General features: G+C 49.0%; 2 protein-coding genes across 7 annotated transcripts in view; both read left to right on the top strand.

The window, feature by feature from the left end:
* Nucleotides 1-5,995, top strand: part of LOC144145957 (uncharacterized) — a 47,220-nt gene extending 41,225 nt beyond the window's left edge. For all 5 annotated transcript variants that reach the window (XM_077677833.1, XM_077677834.1, XM_077677835.1 and 2 more), the window contains one exon: nucleotides 1,898-5,995. In XM_077677833.1, coding sequence (XP_077533959.1) covers nucleotides 1,898-5,325 — 3,428 coding nt within the window. In that variant the 3' untranslated portion in view covers nucleotides 5,326-5,995. The remainder of the gene's footprint in view (nucleotides 1-1,897) is intronic.
* A 1,884-nt stretch (nucleotides 5,996-7,879) lies between these two features.
* The window catches only part of LOC144145960 (syntaxin-like), a 32,194-nt gene continuing 13,075 nt past the window's right edge, over nucleotides 7,880-26,998 (top strand). The window contains exons 1-9 of one of the 2 annotated variants that reach the window (XM_077677838.1): nucleotides 7,880-9,089; nucleotides 12,173-12,259; nucleotides 16,588-16,687; nucleotides 18,375-18,449; nucleotides 18,892-18,968; nucleotides 22,091-22,199; nucleotides 22,913-22,986; nucleotides 23,632-23,769; nucleotides 24,901-25,011. In XM_077677838.1, coding sequence (XP_077533964.1) covers nucleotides 9,057-9,089; nucleotides 12,173-12,259; nucleotides 16,588-16,687; nucleotides 18,375-18,449; nucleotides 18,892-18,968; nucleotides 22,091-22,199; nucleotides 22,913-22,986; nucleotides 23,632-23,769; nucleotides 24,901-25,011 — 804 coding nt within the window. In that variant the 5' untranslated portion in view covers nucleotides 7,880-9,056. The remainder of the gene's footprint in view (nucleotides 9,090-12,172; nucleotides 12,260-16,587; nucleotides 16,688-18,374; nucleotides 18,450-18,891; nucleotides 18,969-22,090; nucleotides 22,200-22,912; nucleotides 22,987-23,631; nucleotides 23,770-24,900; nucleotides 25,012-26,998) is intronic. The other variant, XM_077677839.1, reaches the window with a different exon arrangement.

The following is a 26,998-nucleotide window of genomic DNA, read 5'->3' as shown; positions in this document are numbered from 1 at the left end:
GAAAACAACAGCCCGGCCGTTTCTGGAGAAAGAAGAGTGACAAATGGGGAGAGAGAACCGTCACTTGCTTGTTCGGCAGTCGGGCGCCTCGCCGGCTCGTTCGTATCATCCGCCGGGCCGCGCAGGTCCGTTCGTAACAGCCGAAATTTTTCCCATTGCAAACAATGCAATTTTGCCGGGACTTTTCAGAAATTCGTATCATCCCGAAATTCGTATCACCCAGAATCGTATCATCGAGATTCTACTGTACCATTATTTTCCAAAAATATCACGTGCTTGTAAATTTCAGAAGATTATAGAAAACAAAAAATTCCCCGCATTTCCCCGAGGGGAAGAATGTGAAGTGCGAATGCACGAGTTGAATTTGCGCGGTTCGGTAATGTTCGCGAAAGAGAGATCACACACACACACACACAACTACAAAGAAAGAAAGATGCATTTATTCACAGACACCTATTTGTGTTTTCATTGTACTTGATTGCTAGAGCGGATCTCAGCTTTGAAATTTCGTGTCAGTACTCCTTTAGGCGGGTGCATTAGCCCTTCTCACGCCCGATTCCTGGCCAATCCCCCACGTGGGTATGTGCCATGTCAGCGGCCAGGCAGCGCGCGCCCATCTACCCCCGTTGCCAAGGAAGACGAGGAGATTCCTGGCCAATCCCCCACATGGGTATGTGCCATGTCAGCAGCCAGGCTGCGCGCGCCCATCTCCACGTGCGCGGACATCGCCGGTGGACGCAGGTTCAGGGTCGCTTAAAGGCCAACTGCACTCAAATTTCACCTCGGCCAAATTTGTTTTTAATGCGTAGTAAGTACCCCCAAATAAGCTGAGACACAAGTGGTAGCCCCGTGAAATGCCTCGTTAATCAGTCAGAAGCGTTTAAAAAGGCTCCGCCGCAGACCACTCTGCACCTGCCGGCGGATCGCGTAAACAGCCATGACGCGCCTGTGACGTTCCAGCCGACGGTGGCTTTTTCCTCTGGCCAGCCACGCAGCGGGAGAACCGGTCGAGCTCTGCTGCCCCGTGCGCGCGTAGAGCTTGCGCGCAGACATTCTCCCGAACTGGTGACCGTCCGGCCGCTCGCTGGACGGCTGCAACGTCACTGCAATGGCCGCGCTCTCCTCGGTTTCTGTTTCAAAATCGCTGATTTTTGCTGGCCGCTTGCGGCGTCCACGTGCGTATTTCAGCTGTTGTATTTTGCATGTTGCTTTCTTTTTAAGCAGACTATAAGGAAATAGGGTTTTCAAGAAGTCGAAATTTTGAGTGCAGTTGGCCTTTAAGAAGTGCATTGCACTTAAAAAAATAAGCAGCTACACTGCCCGGCTGCTTCTACAGTACAGTCCTCAATTTTAAAAGTGCGTACCGATGCGGAGTGCGAACAGCGGGGACAAAACAAGACCGAAATGTGAAGGGGACAGGTGGGGGATGCCCCACTAAGAAAATTTAGGGAGCTGAGTAGATAAGCGCGCAAAGCCGGCATGAGCCTAGGGAAGCACAAGTGATTTTGCTCAGTGGCAAAGGCGGTTTTATCAGTGACAGACCATGACAGACAGGCATGATGAAAAACAAGAAGTAGGAGCGCCGCCTGGGGAACTCTGAACAAACTTTCAACTACTTTGCATAGTTTCCTAGAAGCTGCGCTGGCCGGCAGACATGAAAGCACCCAGGAAGGCTACGGAGCGGGGAAGGGTAGGAGAGAGCAACAGGAGAGTGGCTGTTTGGCCATTTTTCGCTCGCGCATTAGGCAAGGATTGTACAGGCGGCGTTGCCTTGTTGAGCACTACAGTTGAGGAAAGAGCTGTTGATCAAACAGAGCAGTGTTTGCAAGTGAGTGCAAGGGGCACGTGTGCTCTCCGACTGTGGTGGTTGCAACGGCCTCCCTTCTCCCTTGTGCAGTTTCCGGCTGGGACTGTGACAAGCAACCACACCCCCGGACCACCCTGGCCACGCCGTCGGGACCGGTGCCGCTTCCCGCAGAGGTGGCTGCCAAGGGACCCGTGGAGCTGAACAATGGCCTCGAGGTGTCTGCCGACTACGACAGCAGCGCCACCGTCAGCGCCGACGAGGGCCAGGGTGCCCCCGAGACGGAAGGGCGGCACCACAGCGGCCACCGTCCCCCCGAGGCCAAGGAGGCTGGCCGCGAGGGGGCCACGTGCATGCGGGACCTCATCTTCCAGGCCATCGAGATGACCCTGCAGTACTCCATGAAGCCCGGCCGCAACGGGCCCCCCGCCAAGGAGCACGAGGGGGGCCCGCCCTCGGCGGTGACGCCCGAGCGCCGGGCCTCCCCGTACCTGGCCGCCGCGCCCCCCAACAGCCTGGCGCACGCCGAGGGCCTGGTGGCGCAGTTCCCCCACATGGCGGCGCCGCCCCCCGTTGTGGTGGCCCGCGACGACGAGTACGAGGTGCAGGACCTGAGCAAGAAGTCCTCCCGGGAGCCCAGCCCGCCCCGGGAGGTGCGCCGGGAGAAGCTGCAGCCGGCGCCCTTCGCCTACTCCCCCCAGCCGTACGTGCCGGCCGCCCAGCCGCCCCCCGCCCACTCGAACCACTTTCGGCGGACGCCCGACCCGACGCCGCAGGTCATGTACGCACAACGGCCCTACGGGCCTCCTGAGCGGCCGCCCCCGCACCTGGTGGCGCAGTCGCTGGCGCCGCGAAGCCTGGCCAAGACGGGCAAGAGCGCCGTGCCCCCACCGCCCCCGCTGGTGGCCGCCAGCAAGCCGCCGCTGTCGCCCAAGCTGATGTTCAAGGAGAAGCCCTCCGGCTCGATCACCCAGGGGACGCCCCTGAACCAGCCCGTGGCGGGCGGCTTCCCGCCCCGCTACGAGGGGCTGCTGCGGCAGCTGACGCCGCCGCAGGGCAAGGAGGCGTCGGCCGGCTCCATCACCCTGGGCACCCCCGTTCCCCACGACGGCACCCCCAAGAAGATGCGGGGGGTGCCCGAGGAGGCGCGCACCTATGACTCGGCCGAGCAGTACTACCGGGGGGGCCCCCCCGGGGGCTTCCAGGGGCCCTTCCCCCCGCCCCCGGGCGGCTACACCTCCGCGCCCGGCTTCCGGCCCAAGTACTCGACGAGCGAATCTCAGCTGAGCAGCAACCAGATCATGATCGACTTCAACACCTCCAAGCAGATGCAGATGCGGCGGGGCTCTTCGGGCGACGCCAGGGCCTCTCCGCAGTCCCGGGACTCCAGCCCCGCCCCGGCCCTGCACCCAGTCTACCAGGTGCCCTACTTTGGCGCCCAGGGGGCGCCCCCGCCACCGGTGTTCCTGCAGCACGCACAGGCCGTCGAGCAGCGGCCGCCGCCCCGCGAGTCCTCTCCTGGCGGCTGGGCCCCCGGCAAGCCCCTGAGCCTGCACCAAGGGGCTTCCGGCATGCCCCAGCAGCAGGCGGTCGGTGCCCGGCAGAACGTGATCCGCAGCGTGCCCTGGAGCACGGCACCCAAGAGCGTCATCCAGGCCCCCAAGGCGGGCTCCCCCCGTGCCGAGATGGAGAGCCCCGGCCGCCGGGTGCAGTCGCCGCGCGGCCAGCCATACGCCGTCGTGTCGCCGTCCAGTCACGACCCTTTCACGACGCTAGTGAACGCGGCGGCGGCACAGCCCAGCCTGGCGGTGCCCAAGGAGGACCAGAAGCCCCGCGAGAGGCCCGCTGTCGAGGGCCTCGAGAAGTCCCTGCTCGAGATGCACCAGAGGCCGAGGCAGTTTGGGGACATGCCCCCACCGGACTTCCGTGCCGGGGCTGAGGCGGAACGGATGCGCGCCGCCGAGGAGCGCTTCATGGAGGCGCGCCGGGCGGAGGTGGAGATTCGGCCGCCCCTGCGCATGGCACGAGACGCCTTCACGAGGGAGCAGTTCGAGAGGGAGATGCGGCAGCAGGCGTCCAAGGACCCCAAGCCGTTCCTGAGCCGCACGCAGCAAGCCGAGCTGGACAACGAGGCATCGCGCATCTTCTCGCAGTCCTTCCAGAAAGACAGCCCCAAGCCGCCGCCGCAGGGCATTACGGCGGCCAACCTCATTGACGCCATCATCACGCACCAGATCAACCAGGGCACAGAACCAAAGCAGAACCCCGGGGCGATGGACACCATCCTGTCGCGCTACGGCGAACCCAAGGGTGCCTCCCTGCCGCCACGGCTGAAGTCCTTGCCGACGAGAGACGAGGTGGTCACGATCGAGGACGGCCCCCCCGAGCAGCGGGGGCCTCCCCAGCGCATGGAGCAGGAGAAAGTCATAACGCTGAACCAGCACATAGCCGCCATCATATCCAAGAACATCTGCAACCCCAGCGAGGGTGGCGGTCCTGGCCCCATGTACGGTCGCATGCCGGTTGAAATGGGGCCTCTGGAACGTGTGCCCGGCGGCTACGCCCCCGCCGAAGTGGCGTCTGCACCGCGAACTCCTCCAGAGCCGGACAATGGCCACCCACAGACGTACCACAGCTGGAAGCTGCGTAAGGCGCTCCAGTCGGAGAAGGAAGAGCGCAACCTGATCCGGAATCCCCAGGGTGGGGGTCCCTACGTGGAGCCCATCTCCCCGCCCGGGCAGCCATCGCCGGGGCCAGAGTGGGCACCGTCCAGCATGCCTCCAAGATCGTCGGCTGAGCCAGTGTCCTACCTTCGGCCTTCTCCACAGCAGCAGCAGCACCAGCAGCAGCAGCAGCAGCACCAACACCACCAACAGCAACAGCAGCAGCAGCAGCACGTGGGCCTGTCTGCGCTCGACTACGTCAAGAACCGCATTGTGGAAGTGATGCGGACCACAGACGAGCCTCCCGCTCACAAGGGTCGGCCGCCCGAGCCCCCCGAGCGGCCGCTTAGTGAGGGCGGCCACCCGGGGCACCCGAGCCCCTCGGGGCCACCTCGGCCGGCGTCTGCCATCGAGTCGGGGCACCCGGACTGGCGGGGGGGCAAGTTCCGTCCCCGGTCAGTTTCCCCCTCGCCCCCGCACCCGCGCGGCCTCCACCACCAGCAGTTGCTGCACCACGCGCAGCAGCAGCAGCAGCAGCAGCAGCCGCAGCACCACCACGACGATGGCCGGCGCGACCTGGAGCCCGTGTCTCCGCCCCGGGAGAGCCGCTTCTACCCGTCGGCGCCGCCGCCGCCCCCGCAGCCTTTCCCCACGACGTACGCGTACCCGTTCTCGGCGCTGTCGGTGCGCTCCATGGCAGTGGCGCCCAGCAACCCGGTGGGCAGCAGTGTGGCGTCGGGCGGGCCCTCGTCGTCGCTGGCCTCGGCGGCCCCCGCCACGTCGGCTGCGCCCACGTCCTCCTCCTCCTCTTCGGTGCTGCTCTCGTCCCAGTACGAACCCTTGTCAGACGAGGACTGACACGCGCGACGAGTGTGCTTGCCTGCACCACTCACTGCCTCATCTTCTCTCAGCTCAAGTTGCCGCCGCCGCGACGACCCCCATCCGCCGCCCCCGGGGGGGACTTGTACAAAGGGGACTTTGTATACTATAACTGTGTTGTGGGCACAGGGGCTCGATTCACCCAGTGGGGGTCTCTCTCTCTCTCTTGTACATTTGCTCTCTCGTGTCTCGGTTCTTCTCCCACTCATTGTTTCTCTCCCCCCGCCTTTGTTTCCTCGTGGGCGACAAGTGTACATAGGTTTCCAAGAATCCCCCTCCCTGTGCGCTAAGGCCGTTATTTTAAGAAAAACATGTGCATTCATGGAACAGTTGGAGTGCTGATGTGCACACAAAGTGTAATTGTCTTGTTACCTCTGTTTTACTTTTTTTTTTCTGTGAGAGAAAAAAAGTACCTTTATCATGCGACACTGTGTGAGTGTGGAATTACTTGTAAGGTTGTGCTTCGGACGTTGTTTTCGTGCCCATTGAGGTTGAGGACATTTTAAATAGAGTTGCTCCGGTTCTTTTAGTTGAGGTACGGTTTTTGTTAAACTGGCACAAAGGACTGCTTTACCGTTAATGTCTTCTTTTAAGTTGTGATCCTTGAGGAACAAAAGACAAAACGCTATTAAAACTGCCATACATTATGTTCACGAGCATTGCTCTTCGACGTACATGCAGTTGAAGCCTCAACTGTTGTGTTCCTACAGCACACTTCCAAGCTGGCCCATCGTTGCAGTAAATCCTCTGTGCCGGTGTATGTTGCTGTAATTTGTAACTATCTGAAGTTGCCGTAATACCTGGAGTTCAAATGTGCCACAGCTGTGTTGCCTTTCTTCTAAAATGTGCAATCAAAGTTGAGATAGGCAATGCTAGAAGTGTAGGGGAAGGGATGTACTAAAAGCTGCTTGCATCAGTCCAAACTTTGTTGCTTGTGTGCTGAGGCATTTTTACAAACCTCATCCTTTGCTTAGAAAGTGCTGCAAGCCTTAAGATATTTCAAACTGCCGTTATGCCTGGGCTTCTGCAGAACTCATGTTGGCATGCTGCTGCTGTGAGTGGCTGTTTTACAGACACAAGCTGTTAAAATCGAGGATATACAAAAGAAGCTTCCAAGGTTGCACCAGGTGCAAGTAATGCAAAAATATTTAATTCTGTCATAACTTCAAAGTGACCTAAAGGAACTGGAGATAATTTGAAAGAACTAGCCTTTGACTGCTCACTAGACTGCATTGATGCTTGGACTGCAGCAAGGTAGTGTTGGGCACATCAAAAAATTTCCTCTTCACATCACTGATACCATTTGTGACATTCAGTAAAATGCAGCATGATCTAACTAAATTAAGGGTGTTACTGTAATCTCAATAGTGTGTTTTAGTGGCTTTTTCTCTGGCTGCGAATCTTTCAGTTTGACCCTGAGACTTACTGGGCACTGACAAGTGGTGATTGTGCCAGCACCTCGCACTCTAGCTTAATTGCTTGAAGTTCGAAATTGATGCGATTGCTCTGACAGCAATCATTTAGATGGACTTAATTGCTGGAAGTTCAAAATGAATATGTCCCTCGGATGAACAAGACTTGTGGTTTGGCTTCATGGTGCCTTTAGTAAATCTGATGAATACTGGTGGTAAGTCCGGAGTGGTAGCCAAATCTGGTGCAATCCTCTGTTTCTAGGATCTACGGCGCAGCTACAAGGCATTGAAGGGTTCAGTACAACCAGTCAAAACATGAGCAGAAAAAAAAAAGTATATATATATATATACACACTACGTACTACGACAATCGGCTGTCTTGCCTTGTGGAGAATATTGCATGCTGTCCGGAAATGCCCTACGTGTCGGAACCCTTTCTCTGAACAAAGGAACGTGAGCTTGCCGGGTGCAATGACCAGATACGCCTCGTCGCTTGCACCTGGATTGCCGCGCTAGCTCTTGGCTCTTCGGACATTTATGTTCGTTTTTCGGACAATCTAACGGTGCTAGTAGCCACGACTTGGGCAAAGACAGCGTGTAGTGGAGCAAGCTGAAAACCATCCGCAAAACCTGTAACCTCTGTTGCTAATTTTTGCTGGTATCATTGCGCAAAGAAAAAAAAAAGTTATTTCTTTTGCAGTGCGCAGCCAGAAGTGGCGAAGACCGGAGATGCCGAGCGGAACGCGTTCCGTTCCCCGCTAGCAGACTACGCTCGCTTTCCAAGCGCAACTCGCAACCTCAGCGCCGCCACGCCGCGGTGGCGAGAGTCGCGGCCGGCCGCCTTCTCTCCACGGCCGCGGCGGGGAGATACGGAACTGAAACTAAAGCGTGGCAAACTGTTCGCATGGCGACGCAGTGAAACATCCCCCTCGCGAGGGGCACGATTAAATGCAGAGCATTTCCGGGGGCGCACGACGTTAAGTAGTTTGCGCTACGTTAATGTTGTTGCACTTGTGGCAACTGCTGACGAGAGAGCGCTCGTCAGCAGTAAAATTGGCAGCCTCGGCGCACGTTGAGTCCGAGAGAGGGGAGAGAGTGTCCTTGAAACGTGCATGGGTGCGCTATCGAATGTTGATCGCGCCGATAGCGAAACGTCTGAGCCGGGCACGTCGAGGCGAGCGATGCGGACAACTACGGACGCCAAGAACGGGTGACATCGTGAGTTAAAGAAATGCTCTGCATTTAAAACACGGAAATATCTGGCAAAAAAGTTTCGTGTACGTCGCATTGCATTGCGCATATTTCCCGTTTCGTTGAACGAATACAACGAACGAACGAAATGTGCCCGGTGCGAACGTACGCACACTGCAGGTATTCTTCTCAAGATTTAGCGATAGAGAAGCGCAGAAGCATTTTTTTTAATTTCTGTTACACGAGGATAAAAGTTTCGTACGCGCTATTAAAATCCCGTTTTTCGTGGCTTACGAATACATGATAAAACCGCAGTTGGCTGAGCAATAGACAATCCACCTGCTACGCCATCTGCGCGACTCCCCGCACGTACGTACCGAAACCGAAAGTGTGTGTGAAGTCAGTAGGGCGACTCCGTTGCACCTGTAGGGTTTGTCGTTTAGCATTTGTACGCTCACGGTACAGGGAACTGTAATTACCGCTTTCGTCGTTAGTTGTTGGCGCTTGATTTTAGGATAAGACAAGCAAATTTCTCGCAAGAGGGAACTGGCACTGGTGTGGGGTTAGGCCGCCGTAATAGTAGCAGACGGCAGCTCTTCGTTCATGAACAACGCTGGTACCCGCGCTTGCAAAGTCCTTGTTAAAAAGCGCAGGAAAGGATAGGGAAAATTTTCTGGTACGGCCAAAGTGTATCAACTCACGTTAGTGCTGTTGGCTTGAGAAGTTTGCAACGAATTCACCAATAAAAGTAGTTGAAGGAGACGAATCACGACGCGTGTGAAACGAAAACAGTTGCTCCAAATGCGTTGAAATCCGTTTGCAGATAATGCAGAAGGCAAGGGTATCAATTGATTATACATTTACGTCTTTTGCGTGGCCTAGTTTAAAAGGTAAAAACCAATAAATCGCTGTCCGTCGTTTTTAATTGAATTATGACGTCACATCCGGAGAAGCTTTTTGTAGCGCAAATGGTGGCCGTGTGGTGACTGCCAAGGAAGAACTGTTGTATTTTCTTCGGCAGTGCGATGATGTTTTGTGTGTTTTGCTTGAAAGCACTCGTCGCCTGAGGTGAAAGATTTCAAGAGAGGAGTAACCCACTGTTTTAGTATGATCAAAGACAGGATATCGGCGCTGAAAGCGGTAAGATCTTGCCCTTAGAAACGTCTTCCCAGAGTTGGCTGCCCGCTCGCTCCAGCACTTGTTGCTTCCCGTTCCCATTGCGCGCTTTATGTATGTCGTTTTTATGCCTTGCCTTTCAGCGGAATTCCGAATTGAGTTATGGAAGCTTTAAATCACGATTCGTGCCGTAATCGTTGACCAGAGCGGTAATTAGCTCAAACAGGCCCCACGAAGTATTTTTTTTCGAAGGCTCAATTCTGTTTCCTTGAAAAAACTAGCTCAATCCATCATTTTTGTCCTGTTACCCCGCTCGCGACCTGTCGAGCAGTTACAGGCGTCCTTCGTCCAAGTTCAAACCAACTCTGGGGCTTTAGTAATGTTCGCTACAGCGGAGCGATCTAGATCTCTACAGTGGTTTCGCATTGGCGTCCATGTGTACAGACTTTCCATTTTTGCATTTCTCTCGTGTGTGTATTTGTACATCGGTTGGTTCCGCAGGCATCGCAGGTGGCCTGAAACAATTCAGATATGCACGTACATTTTTTTGTGCTTTCCCTTGGCCTCGCGGTGGAATTAGCGCTTGCTTCTGGCGGGCTGACATTTTGGAGCGCGCGGTGGCGTGCGTTCACAAATCGTGCGTGTGTTGCATGGCCAGGAAAAGCACATTCGTCGTCGTCGTCTACACGTACTGACTCCGAGAAAAACCTCGATCGAACGCACCGCTTCTTTGATCTTCTGTGCAGTCTCGCTCAGGGCCGTAAACAGTGGGGTGGCTCGGTGTCAGAGCACTCCCGAAATTTTGAAAGCTGCATTTCTCCTCCCCGCCTCCATTCAGCCTTTCTTTAACCCATGCTATTTGCACGCATGTAAAAAGGAAAATAGGGGTGCTGATTTTGTGTGGGCACAGGCTCTCTTTCTTTTTCTTTTTCGATGAGATATAACACCCCCGAAAAATATTTCTGGCTGGTCTCATTGGTTTCGTTTTTTCCCCCTCACTTCAGGGTCAAGGTCTTCCTTGTTAGCATGCCTCTTTTTCTCTTTTTATTTCTTCTTCATACTGGATATTCATGAATTTTTAGGAAGTGCCAGTAAAAACAGTAAAAACAGCCAGTAAAAACAGGCGTCTGCTCGTTTTTGCTGCCTTACAAGATACCACACTCATTTTCTTCGCTACGTTCTTGTATACAGGGTAGGATTCGAGAAGTAACAACAATGGGGGGTTGAAATGATGAACAGTCTATCTGCATAGTAGATTAGTTGCAAGGGCGACCGGGAACGCTCCCCCTGGTTCTTTGTAACAAAGTTGGCATTACAAAGTTGTGACAACGTCTATTGTGCTTGCTTGCTGCTGTTAATCAATCTTTTTGTTCCTTTTGTATGCCAGTCTAGAGCTGTTCTGAGCAGTTCGGGAACAGTTCAGGACTGTTCTGCAAATAGAAATTCTATGGACGGAAAAATATGGAGCTGCTCTGGAGCAGTTCGGAGAAGCCCAAAATGACAAATTGAAGACACATTTTGGTGGAGCTGTTGAGCACCAAGGGAGCAACGTCCATGTCAAGATCTCGATTCTAGTCGATAACACTGTTTAAATCTGCATTTGGGAGGGTGCAACAAAATCCTGTTTTGAACAAACGAATCTATTACACCCTTCCTCACAAAAGGAACACAACGTTAACTGAGACAGTTGTCCTCTAATTTTTCAGCACTTGTACGCTACTTCCAGTGACTATTGGCTTCATGGTCGACTGTTCATTTGCTTAGACCCGAAATCACCGACACGGTGGGCTTGTTGTATTGCGTGCAGAGAAGGCAGTCGTAAAATGCAGAAGAAAGTTGCCATTGACTGGGGCTGTATGGCAGAGGAAAACTTTGATACATTTTAGTCATTTGAATTCTCTTGCTTGTTAGGGTGCGAGGACATGGTCAGATTTTCAAATGGCTCTTACCTTTTGTACAAAGATGCCCGTAAAAGCTGGAGAACAAAACAGTTACCTCTTGCTTTGGCAGGTGTTTTGAACAGAAGGACGGGATCATTACTGAATCAGGTTATGATCCTTAGGATAGTAGTGTTTCCTCAAGTGTGACTGAAGGGCTTTGCGAATCCATCCCCAGGGGCTTGGGTGCTGTGGCATATGCAGGGTTTTATTTTATGAGGATGAAATAGGGATGCGATGACCTCTTGAAAAACGAGAGAGGAAGAACTTGGAAGGAGAGCTAAAAAGTATCTGCGAAAACAAAAAAGAAAAACAATAGAACAATAAAAAAGTGTGAACAAGAAGTCAATCAGAACTTCAAAAAATGACTTCGAGATGCCGTGGGCTTGCTTCACATAATCTTTGGTCTTGTTCATTTTTGTTTTGTTCCACAGGTGTTGCTAAGTGGATAATCATAGTGGTGAGAGCATACCTCGAAAGCTCATAAGCCTCATGTGGTGTTTTCAGTAGAAAAATTTGTCAGTAGTCATTATTTGATGATAGGTAGGGTTTGTAGCCTCATCCAACCCCTCCCCCATGTGCTGAAAAATTTGACGGAGGCCTTGCGTACGTCACTGCGTGGGTGTATCTCGTTTTATAAGTGTTTAGAGATAGGTGCAAATAAAGGCAAGGTTCTTTCATTCTGGTGTGTCAGCCTTTCTCTAAAATCACTGAAAGACCTCATAAACAGTCTTTGTGTTACAATAAAAGTGAACAGTGGAAAAAAAATATATATTTTATATCTTCAAATTAAATGTGCACTTGTCTCACAAAGAACAGAATTTAAGCTATTTTATTTATGGTGTGCCTGAGCACTGCGATGTCTCTTTTTTATGGCGGGTTATTTCATATATAAAAGTTTAATTGGGACCAAGATAAAGCTTGTTCTCAAAGGTTGTGCTCATATATAATGGTTTAATTATGATAAAGTTTATTCTCAAGGTTTGGGGGTGGAAGCACTGAATCGATTATTGCCATCGTCGGCTGGCTATCGCTTAAAAGGACAGCATTTTCCACTTAACCAAGGCTCACTCAACTACAAAGTACACACACGTTAACCGCAGTCACAGAGGGAAAATGAGTGCAGCGTGTAAGTTTATTGCTATGTAAAGTGCCAAAACTACATTCCAGGCCCAGTCGGACGAAGATGACTTGGACGGAGAGGTGGCCGTTACACTGGAGACTCCTCCCACCTTTATGGAGGAGTTCTTTGCAGAGGTGAGGCTTGGGTTTTGATGGTGTTCCACACTGGCCGAAGCGCTTACGTGTTTTTCGTTCTCTGAACACACTGCGGTGGGGCTTTGGTGAACTGTCCCTAGTGGGGAGAAGTTACCGAGCACTTAAATGATTATTTATTTATTTATTTATTTGATTTATTTATGTATTTAATACATACGGCGGATCCTTAGGGGTCTAAGCAGGAAGGGCACATCACGTATACCACAAAAGTAATGACGTACATCCTACAAAAATGACGCCTTTCATTCTACACACTACAACGCTTCGTTATGCAACACAACAAAACACTTCGTTCTTTACACTGCAATACACTTTGTTATGCATTGCAACAATACACCTGGTTCTACAACACTACATTACACTTTGTTCTACAACACAAGTAGTAATTTATGCCAGACAACAACAAAAAATACACTTCGTTCTACATACTTTACAATGAATGACGTTCGCGTGAGTTGTTCCAGTCAGGCACTGTCCGTGGAAAAAAAGAATACATAAAGGCATGGGTTCTCGCAAAAATGGGGTTAGCAAATGGGGATCGGGATGGTGATATTGTGTGTTCCTTGTTTATAGAGAAGATAAGTGCGGTTCAAAGAAGTACATCATGTATACTAGTGTTGGCTCGGAGGTGGCTACTTGCCAAGACAAATTTGGGCCTGACTGGTTGGTTATTAAAGGGCACTAAAGTGTTTAAGCAAGTTGGCCTGTATCACTAGATTAGAGTGCCGCGAATGCAAGTGCACTACTAGGAGCAGCAGCACCAGTCGCTTATCAACATGGAAAATGCCAAAAGTTTTAAAAGAGATGTTGTCGTCCCCTACAGTACCCCTCACTAAAATTTGTGACGTCACGAATTGAAAATGGTAAAACGGGGTTGGTGGAGCTTGCCTAAGCATTTTTTTTTATACAAGCACTGAGAGGGGGATGTAAATTTAAAATTAATGTATGCGAGAACTTTTACTGAGCGTATGCTTTTTAAAAGGCATAAACCTCAACTAGCAGACATTACTAAGGGGAGGTTTTACCGCATTTGTTTCAGCTTTGGTTCCGTTGAAACGTTTCGCTTTGCATAAAAGTGCAGTCAAAAGATGCATGTGGATGAACACGAGAGCCTACTGCGCTTGCTTGCTACTGGCAGGTATCTGAATATATATTCAACAGCCGGGGCCAAAAAATAAGAGATTGTGCAAGCAGCTGTGCTGCGGAAATGCAGTGGCTGTCAACTTTGTTGCTGGCCAATTGAGGGTATTTTTTTTTAACCTTGTCCTCTCAGTGGGTAGTTCCTCACAAATAAGTTTCACTAGAAGCGGCTTAAAGGGGCGGGGGCTTGGTGGGTAGCTTTCCCTGGGTGCCGCCATACCAAGATGGCATTTAAAAGACCCTTTTTGGTTGGCCTTCAGTCTTCGCCACGAAAGGGAAAGCCAATCAGAATGGACCTTCATGAAGATGGCAGTGACCGAGTAAGGTTGACAATCAGGCCTTAGCTCACTTAAAGGGGGTTTTGTGTACTCTCTGATGTCGCAGGAAAAGATGGAAGGGAAACAGGAGAGAAAGATACCAGCTTTAATTATTTATTTCTCAGCAAACAAGGTGTCATAGGCCATCAAGCTATGAAATGCGGTATCATTCAGTCAAAACAAAAAAACTATGCAGCCTTTATTGGCTCTTGAAGAAGCTTTCAATGTGATCTTGCATTCTGTGTGATTGTATTTACGATATCTGGCAGGTTTAGCTAACCCACACGGCGGGCCCTTGCTTGGCAGCTTGGAGCTACAGAAGCTTCCTATGGCCATCAGTGTTTCCTAGTAATGTGATGTCTGCGAATTAGTTGACCTAAGGCATGGAGCAAGAATGTATATATAAGGCTAGAGTTGGCTATACTCACTGAATAATCTAGTGACGCTATATGAGGTGAACCACCCATTGCAGTGTGTGCGAGTGAGAGGCCAGATAATGCCACAATGAAAACCAAACGGCTAGAAAAGCCTCGTAGCTGCGACGGTAGAGAAGACAATAGTGGAACCTGATGGATGAAACGGTAGTGGCTGCCATTCATTCCGTGGTTGCACTGTGGAATGTTGATTGCGGTGGCTGCGCAGTTTCTTCTCCGAATACAAATGTCTGGCTTAAAGGGGCCATGCAGACAAAATGCAAATTTGTTTTATTCAAAAGATTTCATAGTCCCCCCAGCACTTGTCTGGAAGCAAACTATGCTTTATTTACTGTGAAATTAATCCATTTATGTTAAAATTTTGATTCTCCTGCCTAATCGTGTGTCTTAACGACGTCTGCAATGACTTTATAAGAACGGGTCTTCAAGCAAAACTTGGTGTGAAGCGGAGATTTGTTTACCGTTAGTCAACCTAGATGGCACCACCATGCTGCAGTGGGCCGTTTTCTGCCTTTGCTGTTTTTGACTGTATTTGTACCTGGCTTGTTTTTGTTCAGGGAGGAAATAAACGTTTTCTGAAACATAGTGCTCACTCGACAAATATGGTCCCATAAGATGCCGTCGCTTACGCCAATCAGCCAGTGTCGTCTGAGACAACCCCAAAAGCTGCAGTGCTGTGCAGCTAAAACACGCATAGTGCGCGCAGTACCAACAGCCGAACGAGTCAGTGCATCTATGTTTGCGTGCGCTTTCGTAACTTTAACTGTTTATCCCGCCATTCTTACAGCTAAAAAAAAAAAAAATGTGCCCTAAATTTAAGTGCAAATAACTCGTGAGGCAAGCTTATAAGCTCTGCCTAATTTGCGTTTGCTTCTGCTGGCCTCAGCAAATTGCAGAGCTGGCACGTATGACATCAGAGGTTCTGTTGCGGGAAATGAGCTAGTGTGTTGCAAGGCCATGCCATTTTTTCCTAATTATATAGCTTATTTGAGTGAAGTTTACATTAAGAATGGTCTCAGTATAATTCTCACGAGGCAATCTTTCAAATGAACCAAACCTGGGTTTTGTCTGCACACTGGCCTTCGAAACTTCTTTTTTTGCTTTCCAATGAATCTTGATGAAACTTCATGTGCTTGTTCAGTTTTCTTAGCCGATTTCAATTATGCAATTGTTTTGATGTAAGGTATTTAGTTTCCAAGATAATTAAAAATAATTCTTGATTGTTCTTGAGAACAATAGAAAAAACTAATCAACAAAAAATTACCAGCAAGGTATGAATAGATACCAGAAGTTGTAAAGAATGAAATGTGGGAAGCAGTTTCTTTTTGTTTTGGAATCACATACAAGTTTACATCGATTCTAGAAGTACTCCTAATAACCAATTGAAAATAACGCTAGTTAAACAACTACCAAAATGGAAAATGCAAAATCTGATTCCCTTATTGGATGGTTTAAACACTCAGCCTTATGCTGCAAAAGAAATGATCTTTTCAGCTGCCCTACATGCTGGAATGTGTCTCTCAAAAATTTCCTATCTCTGCAATGCTGCTCATGATGAAAAAGAAAAAAAAAATGACAGAGAAATTGTTATTTTTTTCATCGAAATCAGGCCTGTGCAGCTTTTATAAGTACCTGGTACTGTTCAAATACCAACTTTTCGGAGGAAAAACTGTGCAAGTTAAGGAAAAAGTGATACCTAAAAAAATGCTTTTTTGGGCAAATTTTTAACCCAAAGACCCACCCTTAAACTACACGAAGTGCTTGGTATGTTATCTGGCTGCCTTATACCCCTGTCACACAGGCACTTTCGATTGCGATTGAGTCGATCCGGTTTGAGCTCAATCTGGATCGGGCGCATGCTACACGGCAGTTTCAATCGCGATCAAGCTTGATCCCACTCGAACTCAATCCTGGTTTCTCAAGCAGGATCGAGGCTTCCAAGCGCAATCGAACGAAAGCGGCGATACTCTCGTCCCCGCTCAGTAATGGCACAGCAGGGGACAACTTCAACTAATGCCACAAATTGTGTCAAATAACTTGACCCAAATAAGCGTGAGGTAACATTTCCATAGTTACGTATACCTACGACCGCGCGAAGTTACCAGACGCCGGCCGCAAGTACATTGTTAGCGCCATCTGGCGTACACGAGTGCAAGCGGTGCAACTTCTCGATCGCGATTGAAACGGGCTGTCAGCGGCAGTGCGTCGAGCGCACTCGAAAACTCGATCGCGATTCACTTCAATCGCGATTGAAAGTGCCCGTGTGACAGGGGTATTAGCAAGCAAAGTTTCCCCTCCTGACTTGTTCTTGCTTTGTGACCTAGAGTGAGACGTTTCAAAGACAATCATAACCAAAATCCAAGCAACTCAGATAAGGCTTGCGCGTTTGACTGTGAATGCGTACTGTCTGCTGCAGGTGGAAGAGGTGGGGCAGAATATCGACAAGATTGAGAAGATTGTCCACGAAATGAAGAGGAAGCACAGTGCGATCCTGTCCTCGCCCTTGCAGGACGAGAGTGAGTCACTTTTGTTTGGCTGCACAGCCCTGCAATGCAAATATGTTTCCTTCACCCAATGCCAAAACCCTCTTTTTTAGATGCAAAGCATCTCTTGCTCGGGGCTATGTCCGTCCGTCGGCGTCCATCCGCACCTCTCCCCCTCTCCCCACCAGCTGTGCGATAGCGTGCGCGCTGCTCCTCCTCTCCCCCTCTCCCCACCAGATGTGCGATAGCACGCACTCTGCTCCTCCTTTCCTCCTCTCCGCGCGCCGCTCCCTCAGTTGCTGCTTGTCCGATGAACTGAATGGACGCCAACAATTCTGTTAGCGAACTGGCGAAAGTGAAGCCGCTTCGAAATGCCAGCGTCGCCAAGTGGATCCGGATGCCGCTCATCAATGCAACCGCGCCGCGAAAGCGGCCGCGGTTGGGAACTCCGAGATGCTTTGCATCACCACATAGTTCCCTTCGGAGAGATGGTGTCATTTTTTTTCCCCCTCAAAATCGCCCGCACCCAAGTAGAAGCAGTGCCGTCTTTCAAACACCTGCGTGTCGCACCATCCACCAATTCAACTTGGAGTGTTCATGTTGCTACGTAGTAGCATCATCTCATCACCAAACAAAGAATTTAGGCATCTTGAAGCGTCATCTGCCTTGCGCACCAAACCATGCAAAGTTGCTCACCTAAAAATCTCTCATTGGACCAATACTGTAATACACGTCACCCATGTGGAACCGGCCTCAAACTTCCCTCTCGAATGATGTCGGGTCAATTCAAAATCACCATGCCCAAGTCATTCATTCATTCATTCGTTATATTCTTACAGTATCAGTGTTTCGTCCTTGAAAGCCTAGTTCTGATGATCGCTAATTTCTCTGCTAAGCCACCGAAGCGTAGCCACCATTTTTCTTTTCATATGCTGCTTTATTCATCACTCAACTGTGCGTCATACATCATCCCCCCATTGCACGTTTCACACCGCACTGGAAACTGCTTTTTTTAGCACTGTTCTTTTCCTGTCCAGCCAAGGACTGGAATGTCTTCTTCCCAACCACTTTTTTGCAATCATCTGCCCTTCAGTGGTAACTGTCACCAGTCACCATCCTTTGAAAACATGTGGGAAACATTTCTGATTGTCCAGTCATCATCCATTCAAAACATGTGGGAAATATTTCTGATTGTCTGTAAAAACCACTCGTTATGTCATACCCTCCAGTGGAACAAACTGAAATGAAAAAAAAAAACAACTTCTGGACAAGGGTTCAGGCAGGTATAATATGCATCACACATAACGTGAGCCTGTTACGAACTGCTCAGTTGTTTCTGCTTTGTTTGGAGGAGCAGTTTTCAAGCAGCACTGCTGTTATAGCTTTGACTAATGGCAAAAGGTAAATGCACACGCTAGTATGTGTAAATGGCCGCCTAACTCGCATCTGCAAAAACAGTGGCTAATGGCAGTATGCTTCATGAAAGGGATTTCCTGTGTGATTATTGGTTGCCAGCTTTGCCTTGGGTCGTGCGCTGGTTAGGTCTCGTTGAAAATTTTGCTTTTGTGCGGTTTGGCATTTTCGTTGGATATTGGAATTTTCTTTGGATATGACTTTACTATGAGTGAAGGTTGACCTGACCTCACCTGACCTAGTTCTTGTGTACACTCCAGTCTTGTTGTTCTGAGCCTTGTTCCAACTACAATGTTTCTTTCTGCAGAAATGAAGCAAGACTTGGAAGAACTCATGGCCGATGTTAAGAGAATGGCCAACAAGGTCCGAATGAAGCTAAAATGTAAGCCAACACTAATACCATGTTCTCTCGCTCTTTTTTTTTTTTTAGATCCTTCTTGGCATGCAGTTCAAACCATAAGCAAGCACTGAGCCCATAGCTAATGGCTGACGTTTCCTGCTAACAAATCTTAGAACTAAACCGTAATAATTTTGTTATTTTTCCCTTTACTTTTCCTTGCACTGCACATGTTAATTTTTTTGTGTGTGGAACATTTCCTCGAGCATTCGCTGTACCTATGCAGTTCTTCTTCACCCATGTTTTCTTCATTCTGTTTAGCGGGGTCAGCATTGACCTGGTGTATTTAGTCTGCCAGCAACAAATCTAGAAATTCAACAAACTAGGAAGCCAGTAGCAGCCATGTTTTGTGGGCTCTAAATTTTCTCAGTGCTTTTTACACATTGGCTGTTCATTGAGAAGTGCCTGTTTGTGCCCGGGAATGCAGTGATACAGCAGAACATTGATCAAGAGGACCAGCTGGTTGGAAACAGGTCAGCCGAGTTGAGGATACGAAAGACTCAGGTGAGTGGCTTTGTTGCGAGGCCCTCGTTTTCATTACGAATGATTTGGCGTAGTGCAGGGCACGTGAAAAATACTTTTGCTCTTTGCTGGCTGACATGGAAGCAGTCGCCAGTTTGAAAATGATTTGATTGATTTGATTTGATTTGATTTATTCTTGCGAAAAAAAAACAAAAAAAACAAGCATGTTCATGCAAAGGGAGCCGGAAAAAAAAGCCGTAGAACATCTTGACGGTCTGTCTGTTTATGATGCAGTGGTCGCGTTGTTTAATGTTAGGTTGTGTTTGACCTGCTGCTTTGCATCTACCATAGCTTGGTTTCCTGGATGGTGCTTTCACTGCTTTTCTTGTGTTCAGCCTCTGGAGGCAACTTATAATCTTAAATGTGTGTTCGAAAACCAACTTTGTGCACTTTTGGGCCCCGTACTGGTATACCTATCGTTCGTGTAGCTATGCAGTTATGGGCTGCTTTGTGCGGTGACACCTAAGTGGCTACAAATCAATAGCTTAGCGATTTTTTTTTTTTTTTTTTGCATTGCATCTATAAAAGAGCAACAACAAGCAACCACTTGTTTATCCCGTCTGACAATTCGGCTTTCTACGGGATGTTGGCTTAATGGCAGTCTACTCTACTTTAAAGAGTCATGACAGTACATTTGAATGGGGAAGATGCAGCTAAGTGGTGCGCTTATTTGCTGCCCACGTGTTCGTACTGAGAAGTGGTATCTCAGTTGAAGACGTTGACTTTTACCTTGTGCTTTGCTGGAGACTGTGATTTGTGTTCTTTATTTGTACTGGGGGAGGGGGAGATCGTCAGCAAGATCGCTGCCCACCTCCGGGTGCCGGGAGCTTTTTCGTAAAATAGAACTGTCCGCAGGGCCTGTAACAGTCTTATAGTGACCGAGAAATTGCACATTCCGTGCTGCGTACACGCAGTGTGCAATCCAGAGGAAAAAATGTGTGTATGTTTTTGGTGAAGTTGTGATCTATAATATAACTCTTGCATCCTTAAGCTGAAAAGTACAGGCAGTGCACCACCATCCTGGCATAACGGTGGTGATAGTACTTTTGTGGTGTTAAAATGGCTTTGGTTCTGCATTTGATTCTAAGGGGTATGTTTAATTTTTGTTTTACTGTTCTTTCTCTTTGAAGAAACGATATGGTAAGCGCATAATTGCGCAAATGCGGCAGGTAGCAAACTTTGATTGTGATTTGCCGTTTTCTGTAGCGAAAAATACCTTTAAAAAGAAGTCGGTAGAAAGGAGAGCTTGTGTGAAGTGTGGCGGTGGGTGCAAAGTTTTGGCGTGCTGCTTTCAGTGCTGACGTTGGTGGCTTTCGGGAGTTTGTGTGCGGGCACTGTGTCGGGAAGCGCATCGTCAGGAGACAGGTCTTTCTTCTTCCTTTACTTCTGCTCTTTTTCTTCTTCTTCCTCTGACCTCTTGGAGCACTCCTGGGCGATATTCTGATCGCCTGTGACACGCTCTCTCTCTTTCTTCTTTCGCATGCAGTCTTTTTCTTCATCTTCTCGGCCTGTCGCACCTGACTTGACTTGCTCTTTAAAAAAAAGCTTCTGCAGCCTGGTGGTTCTGTGCATTTCTCCGCCTTTTTTCTGCATGGTGTGCCATGGGGTCTTTCTCTTGCCTATTCTTCTGCGCTTTTGCCTTGTACTGATACTTTACTTTTGTACTCGCAGAAAAGCAAAATTGACCAGCTTTGTAGGCAGGCTTGGAGGGCCAACTTCAAACCATGTTATTTTTTATTTCTGTTATGCGTAGCCCTTTAAGTTGGGACATTGCGGTGCACTCGAGGAAGTGGCAATAAGGGCAGTAGAGGCTCCAATACTTCAAAATAACTGTGATGTTTGTTCTTGCTCAACATGGCCATCTTCAGAAAAACAGGAAAAAAAAAAGTACAGTAACTTGTACTTGGTGATTCTATGTGTCTTTGGATTGTTTTTATTTTTGTTATAGTCAACGGCAAATATTTTAGACTTGCCAGGACAGGGGAAATGCCCTAATAATCAGCCAGTTCGACAAATTGGAATTGAAAAGGCAGAAATGTCTGGCGTGTCGGTTAGTTTGAACAATCAGTCACACATTATGTTTAAAGAACCACATCTTTTGTCTTTGTTTCTGTGGCACCTAGCTTGCCTTGTGGAATACCAGCTCTACTGCCGTCAGCATGCAGGAGTAACATGGGCCTGCAGAACTGGTTCTGGCTTCCAATTAATGATTCGCCTCAGGTTATTTGAGTTACTGGAAGCAGTTCTGCAATTCCGGCTGATTTAGCCTAAGCGAATCACAACGTGCGACTGCCAAGGTGGATTTCCTGTTTGAAAAAAGTCCCGTGGTGTGGCACAGTTGTAAAAAAAATGGTCTCCGAGCACTATAGCTTTATCGTACGGTGGTGATGGTGACATGCCTGCGATGCTGTTTTTTTTTCTGCTTGATTTTGACTGGGCTCATGTGCATTTGCTGATGTCGCTGAAGTAGTGGCCTGGAGTGCTGCGTTCTAGTGCGAGCCGCATTCTGCAAGCATGGGTTGGTAGTGTAGACAGTGGCGGCCCGAAGTGCATCTTTTCTTGCATTGCGTACTCTGGCGGCTGCCTCTCGTTCCTTCTCACTGTGCCTTGAAGGAAAGGAAGGATCCAACAGTGAGATCGACTTCACCTGAGGCCCTGTTGGGTAAAGGAGATGGTACCTTGTAATGGATGGAGGCAGTTTTTTTTTCTGTTTTGAAATCTTTCAGCTTGCTTAAGTCTATATCAGACACTTTGTAAGGCTGTATGGTATTGTGTATAAAAAAACTAATTCTTTTGCAACACATGGTAATGCAGACCTTTTAAGGCGTAGAGTAATGTACCCATTCTAGTTTTTTTTGTAGTCGTGACCTGTGAATAATTTTCTAGTATCCACCTACCTTTTGTGCGTTTTCTTCTTTGAAGTCTGCACATATTGCCATACTTCTGATGGTACCAGACAGAGTTTGCGATACCTTGCATGCGGTATTGTAGCACTCTCGTGCCAGTGTTTTATCTGAAGTTTACGTTCTCTCTGAGGCACAGTAGCAAGAACCCCAGTGCGGCGCGTGTGTGCGAAATACTAACCTCCGTCCCTTCGCTCACAGCACTCGACACTTTCTCGCAAGTTTGTGGAAGTCATGACTGAGTACAACAAGATCCAGAACGACTACCGCGAGCGGTGTAAAGACCGAATCAGGCGGCAGCTGGAAATCAGTGAGTACTATCTGCAGAAATTGCAGCTTTGGGTTCATTCACTGGCAGGAACAAGGCAGCATCGTTTTGGGTGGTTGGAAAAGTGAGAAAACTGTGGTTGATTCCTCTGTCATAGGAATCGGTAAAACACGAAAGTGAAATGTGCAGCGAAATCTGCAGCTGAGCATGATTTGCGGGTCAGTGGCTGTCTTGTGAGAGCGACATCTTGCTGGCGGTTTGCTGGCATCATTTCTGTGATGGATATGACGTCAGTGAAATCTTGGTGTATCCCGGCACAAAACACTTTCGTGACAAAATATAAAACTTAAAAACGAACAGCCCTAAGTATAACATACTTTTTAGTACTAAAGGTTGCTTCCCCGCAAAAAGACCATGTGTGCTGGGGTGCACCCTTTACAGGCTGCTTGCTTCGTTGTGCTGGCGTCATTTTCGTGACGGATATAACATCAGTGATTTGTTTGTGTATCCGGAATAAAACACTTTCATGTTAAAAAAAAGTCAAGTGTCAGTGGCAGTTGCAACAGTGAAGATATCTTTTGGGTGTGAGGTGTGTAAGAAGCTCATGTGGGAAAACAGTCTTTGCAAAGTGGGGTGGAGCATGCTTTGGACCTTTCTCCTTGTAGCAGAAAAAAAGGGTCTCAATATGTTTATGTGTGTCGGAGATATCGGCATATCGGAGCAAGAATTGATTAGCGCGGTTGCGTGTTTTCCAGCTGGGAAAGTGACGACGGATGAGGAAATTGAAGAGATGCTGGAGAGCGGCAACCCAGCCATTTTCACTCAGGGCGTAAGTTTGCGATTCTTCTCTGGTATTATTGCCTCCTTCATGTGTCATTGCATTGAGTTATTAGGGCTGGCAAACAGCCAATAATGGGAGCACGAAGGCGAAATACAGGTTTGGCTCATTCAAAAGATTGCAACGTCGCTGTAACAATTGTGCCAGTTTTAATGCTAAGTTACAAGAAAAAACTGGTGCAATGGGGGAGAGTTACTGGCCACTTTACCACACTGCCCTTACGGCATCATGGTGGCTAGTTTGTGCAACCATGGGCTGCCAACTAAAGCGACTGCCAAGAAGCATGACCATGCGGTTGAGTTGGTACCTCCGCTTTCATTTGAATGAGCCACTATAATGTTAGCGTGAAGTTAGCACATAAATTGATTACCCACCCCTTTTTTGGCATTTCCCCCACAATGTCACTGCTGATGTCACGCAGTGCGAAATTTGAAAGTTATCAAAATTTGTGGACTTTCTTTTCTTTCTTTCTTTTTTTTCTTTTTTTTTTGTTTTTGTGAAAACAACGGCTCCCAAGGTTGGCATGGAGTTGATCGAGTTAGCAAAAGGCTAGTTGCTTTTAACGAAACAAGGACGTCTTCACGACCCCTTGGTCCGACTGATGTGTCCTCCTCAGCGGTGGCTTTTGTGGCGCAGATTGTGATGGAGACGCAGAAGGCCAAGCAGACGCTGGCCGAGATCGAGGCCCGCCACCACGACATCATCAAGCTGGAGAAGAGCATCCGGGAGCTGCATGACATGTTCATGGACATGGCCATGCTGGTTGAGAGCCAGGTATTCTGCGCGATTCTTTTTAAAGAGGGGACAGCAATAGATTCCTAGATTCCTGCAACATTGTTGGAGCTGCAGTGGATTCTTGCGTAATGAGCCATGGTATCAAGTGTGTTTGCATGTGTTGTGCATTGCATCGGCAGTGATGGCTAGGGGAAACTTTGATCAACCACTAACCACGCAGGCCTCTCTGGTTCTTCTCTTCCGTTAAGACAGGCCGTTGTCCAACCACAGACTCTCGCATTTTGTGGGTTCGTGCTTGAGGCTTTGCGATTTCCTGCTGGGTGCATTAATTTGGGAGCTAAGTGCAGCTGTGTGACTAGATGGGCAGGCTTTGTCAACAAATGTTGCCGTCTTTTACTTCTTGTTTGTAGCGATACAGGCGCAGTCGTGAACAGTGGCTGCACCTTTTTTAGGTCGTGTTAGTATCGCGATGGTTCATTTAGAGGCTGGTATGTTGTGCCTTTCCTTCTGGCTGTCTACAATGCGAATGTGGGGAAGAGAAACGGATGTATGAGTGTCACCTCACCCTTTTTTTTTTTTCACATTGTCTGGCTCAAATAGTGCATCCCTCATATTTTGGAATGGTGCCAAGGTGGCAGAGGTTGTTTCGAGATGAGGGTGGAACAGTGTTTTGGCTACAAAAATGATGAGCACTGCATTAAGCAGCAGGGGCTGCTACTGGAAATGCACCCTTGGAATTCTGTGTCAGAATTGCCAGAAACCTCCCATGTTTTCGTGCTGACAGCCTTAGCCCTTTCGGTTGCAAAGCTTTTACCCAGAACCAAATAATTCTCGAGATTGCTTTTCCCTTTTGTCATTCACATATGCTGGCTCTTTTGAAAGGAGGATCAGAGTGACCTTTTTGATGCACATTGCTGCGTTTTGATGCATGTTTTTTTTATCAGTTGTGCATAAAAAAAATAAGTGAAAATTTTCAAAGTGCAATGAGAGGAGGTGAGATCCACGAAGGAGTTTTGGCACTGGTCAATACATTTATTTTACGAACACATTGCCAGGCATATAAAGGGGAGACGACTGTACGTCTTCTCCTGAAAGTGCATATGGTGTAATTTGTGTGCCTGATAGTACGAAGTGCAATGGAGTGGCCGTATTTTCTTTCTTGTGCCGCAGGGTGAAATGGTGGACCGCATAGAGTACCATGTCAAGAATGCCGCGGCCTATGTCGACACTGCCACCCAGGAGACGCGGCGGGCGGTTCGGTACCAAAGCAAAGCGCGCAAGGTGGGTGACCTCGTTTGCAGAGCAAGTGCACTTCGCCATGTGTGGGCTCACTGACGGCACTTTGTCAGTGCAAGCACTGATGTCGAGACTTTCGGTGCACCGGCGGGTTGGGTGGCTTCTTCGTGATGTGGGTGTAGAGTTTGGTGCAGTTATGAAAGAAGGAAAATTCCCCATTCATCTTCCGGTCATTGGCACCATTTTCACTTAGTGTGAAGGAGCATGTTGTGTCGCCCGTCTTCCCTTGTGTGGTGTGCATGAAGACGGGGGATCACAGCTGGTGGGCTACTTCGTACAGGGGTGCCTCGCTTGATTGCTGGTTGGCTGTGGAGGCCTGGCTGCAGTAACTCTGCATTGAAACGTTTCTTTTGGATATTTGGCTGACAAGTGGTGGTGGCTGCAGTACGAGGGTTGCTAACGGGTGCCTGGCTTTCTAGTGAAAGTGACTTGTTAGCAGGAGACAGTTGGAGAGCACCTCTTTTTACCTCTGTGTGAAGCTGTACTGTGCATTTGCTGCGAAACACATTGTTTTTCAACAAGCAGGCAAAAGAATTACACACCCTTAAATTTCAATTATGCAGGTGAAAGGTTTGTCAGGCCGGGGAAACAGATTCCAGGGTTTCACTTTCACATTCCATCTTAGATGTCAACAAATTTTGCTAAATGCACGTGGCAGTTTTGTGTGAGAGTTGGGAAACCTTGACAAACAACGTTCTAACGAGATTCTTCTTCTTGTTGCTGCTCGCGTAGTTCTTGTCTCGAACCTGCTGTGGCCTGTTGTGACTCTTGCGTTCGAAACCATAGGCCCTGTTGCGTGTGTGTGACAAGGCCACTTCTTGGTACCGCCGTTGATTTGTTCCCCCCACCCTGCATGATGAAGGTGAGTGGGCGGTAGTGATGTGCAGCTCAACGACGGCACCGCTGGGTGGTAGCAGCAATCTCGGTCGTTGCACGCGGGTGGCCCTTTCTGGCTTGTTACGAGCATTTCTGGGACTGCCGCACCCTTGGCCAACGAGGCTTTCTTGCCGCAGCAGAGCGGGAACACAGGGCCACTTTGTTGTGGTTCTGCTTATGCGAGCCTACATCTAGCATAAGTCTTTGAAGGGAGCACTTTTTCGCTTGTGGTCTAGTTGCAGTCTTGGTGTTGGGTTTTTTCCTGCAGCCGTAGTGCTGAGCCTATTCCTGCGCGCGCTTTGCCTCTCGAGCCTTCCTCTGCTTTGGAGTTACATTTCATAGACCTAAAGTTTGACTTGACTGGGGCAGTACGATGGTAGTATACTGTGTACTACATTGCAGTGTTGAGTAAAAGTACTATTAGCACAAAAAGTCTGCGTTCCCCCATCTGTGTGTGTGGGTTCTGGATTGAAAGTGGTCAGGTAATGCCTCGCGCACAGTGACACTAAGGAAATCAGCCATGGGAGGCTTGCAAGGCCACATCACTGCACAGACATATCGGCAGTGTGGTTTTTGAATTCAGAGTGGTTCATTTTTGCCTACTAAGTTAGCCTGGAACGTGGATCTCTTGGTTGGGATGCAGTGGCACAATTGCAAGATCAAGGACCAGACTCGCAGAGAATTATGCAGCCTAACATGGAAATGAGGCTTTTGCTGGCAGACAGCGTTCTCATTTCTTCCACTTGGGACCCTTTGATTTAAAGGGACACTGAAGTGATATGTAAACATTGCGGGATTACTTGCGCAAATTGTAGTCCGGGGTCCCCAGGCCATGTTACGACCACTCTGGGCGCGTTTACGCGCTTTTATTTAGTAGAAAACTTAATTCGAAAATGCTGTCCTCCTCTCTTTACGCTCGCCCATTTTCTGCGGCGTTTTCGTGTGACGTCGAGAGGAGCCGAGCTCGCAATTGGCTGAGCTATCTGCACGGCTCCCCGGCCTTCAGACAGAGTCAGTCGGCCCAGCGTTTCGTCCGCCGGACGCCGACGGGTCGTCGCAGTTCGTTCGCTCAGTTGAAACGAAGCCAGGACACGTT

This window comes from Haemaphysalis longicornis, unplaced genomic scaffold, assembly GCF_048455015.1.
Source record: "Haemaphysalis longicornis isolate Haplotype H1 unplaced genomic scaffold, Haemaphysalis longicornis Haplotype H1 scaffold_7, whole genome shotgun sequence".
In the NCBI taxonomy this organism is placed as follows: Eukaryota; Metazoa; Arthropoda; class Arachnida; order Ixodida; family Ixodidae; genus Haemaphysalis; species Haemaphysalis longicornis.
This window is presented reverse-complemented; position numbering and strand designations above follow the sequence as displayed.